Source organism: Microcebus murinus, chromosome 6 (genome assembly GCF_040939455.1).
Source record: "Microcebus murinus isolate Inina chromosome 6, M.murinus_Inina_mat1.0, whole genome shotgun sequence".
NCBI lineage: Eukaryota > Metazoa > Chordata > Mammalia > Primates > Cheirogaleidae > Microcebus > Microcebus murinus.
Window position 1 is genome coordinate 74,534,659 of NC_134109.1, and position 10,947 is coordinate 74,545,605.

Consider the following 10,947-nt stretch of genomic DNA (forward strand, 5'->3'; position numbering starts at 1 on the left):
TTGTATATATATTTTTTAGTTGGTCAATTAATTTATTTCTATTTTTGGTAGAGACAGGGTCTCGCTCAAGCTGGTTTCGAACTCCTGACCTTGAGCAATCCGCCCGCCTCGGCCTCCCAAGAGCTAGGATTACAGGCGTGAGCCACAGCGCCCGGCCTAATTTCTTTCTATTTATAGTAGAGACAGGATCTCGCTCTTGCTCAGGCTGGTTTCGAACTCCTGACCTTGAGCAATCCGCCCGCCTCGGCCTTCCAAAGTGCTAGGATTACAGGCGTGAGCCACCACGCCCAGCCTGTTTCATATCTATTGATTATTTTTTCTGCTTGGTCTAGTCTTCTGTTGAAGTGCTCTAGTTAATTTTTCAGTTCAGTTATTGTGATCTTCTGCTTGGTATTTCTGTTTGGTAGTTTAAAATATAATGTATCTCTTCATTAAAATTCTCACTTTGTTCATGCATTATTCTCTCAACTCTGGTAAAAATCTTTATGAGAGCCATATTGAATTCTCCGTCAGGTAAATCATATAACTTCATTTCATTGGCACAGATTCTGGAGATTTACCTTTTTCTTTAGTTTGGAATATCATCGTGTGACTCTTCATTTTCCTTGACTCTCTTTGTTGGTGTCTACACATTAGACAAAGCAGGCACCTATCCCAGTCTTCACTGATAGGTCTCATATAGGAGAAGACTCCCACTAATAATCCTAACCAGAGATTCTGGGGGCCACTAACAAAACATTTCCTCCTCAGGAATAAGTTTGCAACCATGGTTTTTGTCCACTCACTGTGCTGAGCTTGGGATGAAGGCAGGGAGTCAATGTGCTATGACACCTACCAGTCTAAACCTCTGTTGGGGGCACTTGACATGTGAACCATCCCTTCTCTTTCCTGGGAGAAGCTAAGAGATAAGGATTCTCTTCCTGATCATTTGGCACTGTGCCAGGGGTAGGGATTCTGGCAAGATGTTTTGAAGCTCCCTTTGGTGAGTCTGTTTTTGGTGAGTTATCTTTGAGCTATCTTTGGTGAGTCTGTTTTTGCATTTGCCTGGGGTGCAGGAGCCTTTTTAATTAGCTTATGGATTTATCACAATAGGAATTTAGCCATGATGTTTTGCTGAAAATTGTATTTGTTGGAGGAAGGAGAGTCTGTATTTTTCTAATAGACTATCTTGCTAATGACACCTGCCCCATTATCCAATTATTTTAGCCTTCTGCCTAGTGAACTTATTGGTGAAATAGGAGGAAGTAATCATTAGTAATCTTCTATATGATAATCACTATCAAGATAATAGGAAAGTGTTTAGGGCTGCCTTACTTCAGGCCTTTATCTTTTCTCACTTAACCTGTTTGCAACCAGACTGAAGTGTTGAATGTAGGGATGCATACTTTAGTGGTGAAACTATAAACATATACAAGAAGGTAATTACTTTAAATGTTAGGTGAGTGATTACTAATGCAATGTAGGAAAGGGTTAAAATGGAAGTGGGATATAAGGAGAGTTTCTGAGAAAGTGGGAAAACTTCTATGTCTTAATCCTAGTGGTGATTACAAGGGGTTTTACCTTACAATTCTTTGTTGTATGCTTTGAAATCAAGAATTGTGAGTCTTCCAACTTTGTTCTTTTTCAGGATTGTTTTGGTTATTCTGGGTCACTTTCATTTTCTTATGAATTTTAGAATCAACTTGTTAATTCTTAAATCAACTAATATTTTGATAAGAATTGTGTTAAATCTGTAGAGCAACATTAATTCCTGTAATCCATGAGCAATGGTTTTATTGTCATTTATTTAGGTGTTCTTTAATTCTTTTAAATAATGTTCTATCATTTTCAATGTACCAGTCTTAAACTTCTTTTGTTAAATTTATACTTATTTATTTTATTCTTTTTGATACTATTTTTCATTGCCTGTATATAGAATACAGTTAATTTCTGTTTATTGATCTGTATCCTGCAAACTTGCTTACACTGTATATTCATTCTAATAGTTCTTTTGTGGATCTCTTAGAATTTCTACATACAAGAGCATGTCATCTGAAAATTGAAATCATTTACTTTGTCTTTTTCTGTTGAGATGACTTCTTTTTCCTTTTCTTGCCTAATTTCTTTAGCTACAACCTCCAGTACCATACTGAATGGAAATGATGAGAGTAGATGTCTTGTTACTTCCTGATCTTAGAGAGAAAACTTTCAGTCTTTCAACTTTAAGTATGATGTTAGCTGTGGGTTTTTCACAGATGCCTTTTAATAGGTTGAGGAAACTTCTTTCTACTCCTAGTATGTTGAGTCATTTTACCATGAAGTCATGTTATATTTTGCCAAATGACTTTTCTGCATCTATTGAGGTGATTGTGTAGTTTCTGCCATTATTCTTTTATTTCAGCATATTATGGGAGTACAAATGCTCATATGTATTGCCCTTGCTCCACCTAAGCCAGAGCTTCAAACATGTCCACACATCTGTATTTATAAGGAATAGTGACCTGTAGTTTTATTTTATGATGTATTTGTCAGGATTTGGTATCAGGGTAATATTGTTCTTATAGGATAACGAGGAAAGTGTTCCCTTCTCTTCTATTTTCTGGAAGAGCTGGTGAAGAATTTGTACCACTTCTTCTTTAAATATTTGATCAAATTAATCAGTGAAGGCATCCTGTATTGGGCTTTTTCATGGGAATTTTTTGATTGCTAATTCATTATCTTTACTGGTGATAATTCTATTTGGGTTTTTATTTTTTTTTTCAGTCAGTTTCAGTAGTTTATTTATAGGTGTTATGGACCTCTGCATAAACAGGATGGACCCCCAACCAAAATTTGGTTTGGATGTCACAATTGATGATGACACACACATCCAAGAGAGTATGAAAACATTTATTACTCACATGATGAGGCTTTTGTGGAGAGCAGGCCACATATCCCAATCTGGCTTGAAAATGACTTGAGAAAACAGAAAAAGGAGACTGACTTGGGGGCTTTATGATGGTTAGAGATTATGGCTTGGATAAGGATTCCCACATGCAGGCAGGGCCTTGCATGGTTTGATCATTCTATGAGTGCCTCATGAAGTCGAACTTTTCCTTTCTTATAAATTTTTCCAAATGTGAGAGAGAAAGGAAGAGAGACAGGTGAAGCTTAAAATACATCATCAAACATTAAAAAATGGAACATATTCTTTGTTACACTAGGAATTTCATCTAAGTTATCTAATGTCTTTCCATAAAGGGGTTCATAGTATTCCCTTATAATCCTTTTTATTTCTATAATGGCACTAGTGATGTCTGTTCTTCATTTCTGATTTTAATAGTCTCTTTCTCCCTCTCTCTCTCTCCCCCCCCGCCTCTCCCTCTCTCTTTCATTCTTTGTCAATTTTTTCTGCCCAGTCAAATTTTCTGTTGAGCCTTTCTAGTGAACTTTTAATTTTAGTTATTATAGTTTTCAACTTCATAATTTTAAAAAAATAATTCTTATCTCTTTATTGGTATTTATGATTTGATAAAATATCATTATCCTATTTTCCTTTAGTTTTTTAGAAATAGTTCTGTTAGTTCTTGAAAATATTTAAACAGTTGATTTAAAGTCTTTGTCTTAGAAGTCCAATGTCTAGGCTTACTTGGCAATGATTTCTTTGTTTCCTTTTTTTTCCTGTATATGGACCATACTTTCTTGTTTCTTTGCATGTTTCATAATTTTTTTGTTGAAAACTGGGCATTTAAATAATATAATATAGAAAATCTTGAAATCAGTCTCTCTCTCCCTTCTCCAGGGTTTGCTGTTGTTGCTATTTGTTGTTGTTCATTTATTTTTTTGTATAGTGACTTTTCTGAACTAATTCTGTATTTTTTTATTGTATGTGGACACTAAAGTCTTTGTGTAGTAGCTTAGTGGTCATCTAATAGTTGTACAGTGATTTCTCCAAACTCTTGTAGCCAATAATTCTACCAATCTTTGCTGAGTTTCTCTCTGTACAATATTCTCTCTGTGAATATTGTGGCACTCAACACTTAGCCATACAATTGACAACCCTGCCTTATCCTTCACTTCCTGCTTGTGCAGAGCCTCAAGATCAGCCTGAAATGAGAGCTTATGGCTTTCTCAGGTCTTTCCTGAGCATGTGTACAGTCATGGGCATGCACAGAACCTGGGCATGCATTTGGCCTTCTAGATTCCCAGTAACATGTTGGAACTTTTCAAAGCTCCTATGAAAATCTCATTTCTCAGCTTTTCCTTTTCAGACTTTTGTTTAGGCTATTGCTTTCCCCAACTGTTATACATTGCCTCAGGCAGCCATAAAGATAATCAATTGCCTCTAATTGTTTCAACAAGGTTTTTCACAGTGGAAAGCTTCCAGGCAGGTCAGATGAAGATAACCTTACAAGTGGGGCCTCCAGGGCTTGTTAGGTCAAATAATGATAATTCTCCAGGAATGGAGCTTTGAAAGAACTCCAACTCCATTCTGCCCCTCTCCTGAGGCTCCCAGACTACTGGTTTTCAGCATTATCAGAGTTTGCTGGTTTTTAAGGCTACCGTGGAACCAAAGAGGGGAGATGAGAATGGGGCAAGTTACAAAATTATGAGGTTCACTGTTCTTACAGAGCTTTAAGTCTTTTTCTTGAATAAATGCTCTCTCAAATTGCTGTAAATCTTCTGTTAATTTCCAGAGTTAAAAGAAATTGAATCTATTTTTGTCAGGTTCTCATTGGTTTTATGGAGGAATCTTCAGAGGTCTGTCCTTAGTATTTTTTGCTGACACCCTCCACATATTGTTTGTTTTCTTAAGCCTGGAATATCCTCCTGCGACAAGTCCCACTCATCTTTAAAGCCTTGCTTCAGGTGTTACCTCTTACATATGGCTTTTCTGAGAACACTGCCTTCTTGGTACTTGCTTCCATTTCCCGCTCCAAGAGAAAGGAGGCCGCAACAAAGAAAAGAGGTGGCAGAGTGGATTTGACTGAATGCTTCAGAGCTTGGGTTCCTAATGATGCCAACTATGACCTCAGGATAGTCTTAATCATTAGAGGTGAATAATCAATACTTAGATCTATTTTTATTTATTTTTTGTTCTATTTTTTTTCTTTTTTAAATTTCAGAATATTATGGGGCTACAAACATTTTGGTTACATAAATTGCTTTTGTACAATTTGAGTCAAAGTTATTGTACTCTTTAGGTCTGAATCTATCCATTCCTTCCTTCCCCCCTCCATCTACTTGATTTCTGATGAGTGTTATTTCCATATGTGCACGTAAGTGTGTAAGTGTGGATCGATTAGTTCCAATTTAATGGTGAGTACATGCGGTGTTTGTTTTTCCGTTCTTGTGATACTTCACTTAGAAGAATGGTCTCCAGTTCCATCCAGATTAATTCAAGAGGCATTAGTTATGCTATGTTCTGCTCTTAAAAGAACCAACCAATAAAAGTTGCTCACAATTTTGCGTAGCGTTGAAGGGCCCAGGTGCTACAGTGAGACCATATGAGTTCACTGCTTCCTAGCAGTGATAATGGTACCTACTTCACTGAGCTACCCTGAGGATTAAGTGAGAAACAATTCAAATCAAATCCTTAGCACAGTGTCTGGCATCAGCACACCATATGTAGTTGCCAGGGTTTTTTTTTTTATTACTGTTAGAGAACCAATACCTAATAGAAATCGTGTATCGAGTGGAAAGAGACCTCAGAAATCCACTAGTTCAATTGCATACCCAGGGCAATGACTGACTTTACCTCTCATACTTATCAAATGATATCCAGCCTAAGTTTTAGTGTTTCCAAGAACAGGAGTGCATTATCTCAAAGGCAGCTCATGGTGTTGCTGACTCACTTATCATTATGAAGCTTTTCCTTCTACTGGGCCCCAAATCTTTCTCAGATTTTCCCCCTGGAACACCCTGAAATAAAGCTATTATTTCTGCAGGACGCCCCTTCCACTATCTGAAGGCCTCCCTCACAACACCCTCTAGCCCTTCTTTCCAGCTGTGCTCTGGGCACAAGGCTGGTACTTTCAATAGCGGATCTGCTTTCCCTCCTCTGTAACTGCCAAGGCCTAAGGTGTCCTGAAATCCCGCAGAATCTGAAAAGTCTTAGGGGAACAAATAAATTCCCTTTAACATCACAAGAGATCCAACTGTCTCTTTTCTACCTCCATTCTCATTACAAGAATCCCTGCCCACCCCTGCCTAGGAAGACTATCAGTTAAAACACAAACACACAAAGAGAAGAGGTTTAATTTATTGGTTGCTCTTTGGCAAAGGCTATATAGAACATTAATTAGGGTGAAAATTAAACTCTAGTTACAGATTCATGAAACTTTAAGCCAAATTAGCTTTTATGAGACTATCAAATCCCCTCTTATCCTTACACACAGCAAGGTACCTCAATCGTGGTCTCTATAATCCTTTGTTGTTTTTAAATGATTAAAGCAGACATAATGCATAATGCAGTTGATATTAAATATCTTGCGAAATGACAAATCAATAGAACTACTTTCACTCTTAGGCATTCACTGGTCACTTATAAATGTTCTGTACATACACTTTTCATTTTAGATTTTCACCTTAAAAGGATTTTATTTTTGAACCATCCATCATTATCTGCTATTTGTTTGCATACACACATCATAAGTCTTCCAAAATAACATTTAAAGTCTTTCTTAATATTGCTTCATAAATGTTAACCTTTAAGGAACATTCAGTTAAAATAACAATAAAAGTTCAGGTCTTGACTCTGTAATGCATGTTCAGATGTGTCAAGATTTTGTTTCCCCCTGACCTGGTAAAAGTTTCCAACATCATCCAACGTGCCAGCCCCTTTGCTCAACTCGGAGGAAGTCAAATAAATGAGAAAAAGAAAACATGCTTGCAATCACAGTGACCAAAGGATTTGAATTAATAATTACATTAAATAACCATAACTTTTTGTTTAACTATTCACATTCCACACAGTGGAAATTATCCTTTCCTCCAGATTTTTTGCTCATACTTTTAACTTTGAACAACTACAGTAACAAAAAACAACTTAAAGACTTACAAGATGTGTGTTTTTCTCTTCTAATGCCAAGCACAAAGTGTACATCATAAAATTCATATTGGGTATTTGGCATTATTTTCATAGATATGATCAAGATCACAAATATCTTGTCATAAAAAAATTCTACTATAATAATGAAAAAATATCATTCTATCATCAGTGACTCCAATAAAATATGTAACAGATATGGCATTTTCAATAAATGTTGGAAGACACACCATACTTGTGCTAGTCTTAATATAGGCACAATAAGAAAAGCAGACGTTTCCCTCTTTGGCTAGTGATGTGCTTTTAGGGTAGTTATGCTCCTGATTATCTCAGCGAAGTTAATTTTGAGGAAATTCTCTTTACTTGAGCCAAATCCAACTTACATGCAGGACTGTGGTATAAGCTCCTAAAAGAAGAGTACTGCTGCCAACTTAAGTCATCTCTTTTTAACAAAATTGCATGCTTGTGGCAGAGTTAAAACAACAAGAGAAATTCAGTGTTTGCTGGTTCTGAATGTCATTTTTCCTCTCTGGTGTGGTTTTACATTTTCAGCTTCTTCCCCTTTCTTTTCCTCTCTCCCGCCCTCAAAATTTCTGCCTTAGCATTTCTGTGCTTAATTAAATCCATTCTGTGCTTTATTTGGAGGATGTGGATGATACAAAGATTTAGGGCAGGGGCATACAGTGTATACAAAACACAGACTACGTGTTTGCACAAATTCGCCTCGTGTAGAATCATCAGTAGTGAGTTTCAAAGTTTTAAAATTAGACCCAACATTTTGGATGTTCGAGAAAACTTCTGCCTTAAAATGGTTCCTGTTTAGTTGTCAGATGGGAGAGCACTAGAAAAGCAAAAACAAAATAAAAACGGCTTCTTTAGTTGCAATGGCTCTTTGAATACTGGAGTCTTGATGGACAACTGAATCCCAAGTGCATGGTGTTTGTTTTCCATAGTACATGTGATTTGAATAGTGAGGAGGAGAAGATAGAAGGCAAAAAGACTATCTGGGGGCGGGGAGCCTGAGGAGAACAGGCTAGCCAAGTCCAAAGCGCAGTAGGCTCACCCATCCCATCCTGCACTTTGGTCATTAGATAAATCCTCAATAGGTCCTGTGAACAGGCCAAGCTTAATCAAATGACAGCACTGAATGGTTACAATGTTACATGGATGCCACCAGCAGTAGACAGACAGCTAGGGAACCCCATGCTCTACTCTCTTAACAGGATTTCACCCCAGACCTTCAGAGGACAAATGATGAAGGAGAGGGTACAGCCTGTACATCCCTTCCAGGTATTAAGAGCTAACTACTTGTTAGCCAGAGGCAATCTCCTTTATTCCCTTACTCTCCTCTCTAGCTCAATAGCATAACAATGGCTAAAACAAAAAGACCCAAAATATATTTCTAGTTCAAATGGAACATGCCCTAAGCTCTTTCAGCTTAGACACTGTCAGTTACACTCAGCAGAGGCAGAATCTTTAGATACAGGTTTGTGGCTCTCAGAAGCATTATGCAGAAATCATGAAGTAGGAAAGAAGCTGATTATAACCAAGAAAAAGGGAAGCTATTAGGACTTTTGGCCTTTGAGGTTTTTGTTTATTCCCTGTGCAGAGGGTTCTGAACTACATCTATTGCCCACGTGAGGGACAAAGCAGAAAGCCTGGTTGGTTTAGCTCACTCACTTGGTTCTGAAAGTGGGAGTGCTCAATATTTACCTGTGAAGTTTGGTGTTGGGTTACAGATAGTTTCAACAGATCACAGTGACTCTCTTAGGCAACCTCATTTCTCCTCCATTCACTAGGGTCCTGTTAACTAGTAGGAAGAAATGTTCAGGAAGCATGGGTCTCCCTGTGCTCCCAGATTGGCCTTTCAAGCCTCTGCACATCTCCCTACTGACTTCCTCTGGGCGGGACTCCACCCGCCATCCGCCCTTCCTTTCTCACCCACTGTCCTGCTCCTCCTTGCACACGCCAGCCTCCCCTGGAGTCCGGAGGGTCTTCACAATATGAAAAACATTTACACCCAAGGTGAAGCGAATTAATTTAGAAACCTTGGCAGACGTGGGATGAGACTGACATAGTTACTGAAGAAGGGACAGACTGTGGCAGGGAAGAGGAAGGGAGGAAGCAAGCACAGGTTGAAAGAACTTTCCCAGGTCTAATGCAGCACAACAGGTAGCCTCTTCCATCAACATTCATACCGAAGGGAGATTCTGGTCCCCTGGAGGGCACAGGGACGACAAAGGCAGAACCAGACCAACCACACCCCACCGCTTTGGAGGTGAGTCAGGGTGGGATGGGCTTCTGGACCACCCCGTTAAAGCAGAGACGTTTACATAATAGGAAGTGCCCTAGGGCAGAGATTGTTTCCTCTGGTGTCTGAAAACACGCACAGGGCCCCATGCACACGAACTACGCACAAGCAGGCTCCTGCCAGGAGGCAGCTGGTTGTTCTTCTGGCCTGTGGGTTTAAGCCAAGAAAGAATCGGATTGTTTTAGGTCCGGCTCTGGGCCTGCCTGGGGCTGCAACCCTAGGGCAGGCTGGATGCACCCAGATTTGGCTTAATCCAAATCGATGGATATGCAGCGACACTGCTTCACGCGTGTGACCCTCTTCTTCTTAGTAGGCGGCTGCAGTTCGGGGCAGTTGAGTGTGACCATCATGGTGGTGAATTTCTTGGGCTTGCAGAAGGAGCAGGACTGAAAGGAGCCCTCCTCCTTCCGGATGTGCCTGGGGATGTAGAAGGAGTTGCACTGGCCGTAGCAGAAGCGGTTGATGATGGTGCGGCTGTTGCAGCCCTCCTCGTGGATGGTCTGCTTGAGCGGCTGGGTTTTGCACCAGTCTCGCTTCAGGTATTTGCGCTCGGTCACGTGCAGGGCCTCTTGGCTGGACTCCAGCACCTCCTCCCCCGGCATGGCAGTGCCCCGCCCCTGGCCCCGCCCCCGGTTCCTGGAGCCGGGCTGCTGGGGAGACTGAGTCTGCTCCGAGTCGTTGTGCTGGGCCTTGTCCGGTGGGGGGATGGCGCCTTGGGACCCCTTCTTTTTCCCTTCGGCAGCTGGTAGCAGGGTCCCCAAGAGGAGAAGCAGGGCTCCCACAGTGTAGGCGGTGCGGCTCATACTACAGGGGGGAAGCACAGAGAGGGGGAGACACGAAAAGTGGAAAAGTTAATTAATTAAAAAATTAATAACAGCACCTCACATTTTAGGTGGCACTTTTTAAGCACTTTCACTTACTTCTCACCATATCGCTATGAGTTAGGTACCGTTATTCCCATTACCCTCCCAGACTGCCCAGGGTCACACAGTGAAGAAGCCAAGATTCAAATTCAGCAGCGGCCTCTCTCTTCCGCGCGCACGGACCCCCACAGAATTTCTTCTTGCCTTCCTACCCCAGCTACATGTGACTTTGTATTATGGTCGCTATATTCATTCTTGTATTAATGACAATATTTAATAAGCCCCTACTATGTCAGTGCCCTGTTACCTTGGCCCCTCTTAGGGGAAAACTTATTTTCTCTTTTGTTTTACAGCAAGATGAATTAGCCTCCCTGCCCAGAGGGCTCCCAGTCTTTTCTGCCCAACCCGTCTGAGGTTTCCTGAGTTGTGAATGCTTAGGAGACTTTGCCTTATTATCAGGTGAGGAAGGAGCAAGCGACAGAGGTAAAATAACAGACAGGAAAAGCGGGATGAAAGGTCAAGGCTGAGTTTCTGGCCCTGGTCCTGGGGCAACAACTTGTTGTCTGACCTTGATGAAGTCACTTTACTTTTAAATAAATGACTGGGTTTAAGCGAAGATACAAATACCTTCTCTTCCCAGGTAGGTTGTTCAGATGAAATTTGATGTCAGCGTGAAAGCGATTTGAGAACTAATCGAACGTATGGTGGAATTGCAGACAGAACAATTGACTGTCCCCGGCAGATCACATGACTCAGAAGACTCCTCC

General features: G+C 40.3%; 1 protein-coding gene across 1 annotated transcript; it reads right to left on the reverse strand.

Annotated features, from left to right (window-relative positions):
- Nucleotides 1-6,206: 6,206 nt before the first annotated feature.
- GREM1 (gremlin 1, DAN family BMP antagonist) lies at nt 6,207-10,120 on the reverse strand. Its single transcript, XM_012766336.2, has one exon. The coding sequence runs from the start codon at nt 10,118-10,120 to the stop codon at nt 9,566-9,568; it is 555 nt and encodes a 184-aa protein (XP_012621790.1). The 3' UTR covers nt 6,207-9,565.
- Nucleotides 10,121-10,947: the final 827 nt, after the last annotated feature.

What these genes read in the sequence shown, in the direction of transcription:
- GREM1 (XM_012766336.2), bottom strand. Translation starts at nt 10,120, where the DNA reads ATGAGCCGCACCGCCTACACTGTGGGAGCCCTGCTTCTCCTCTTGGGG.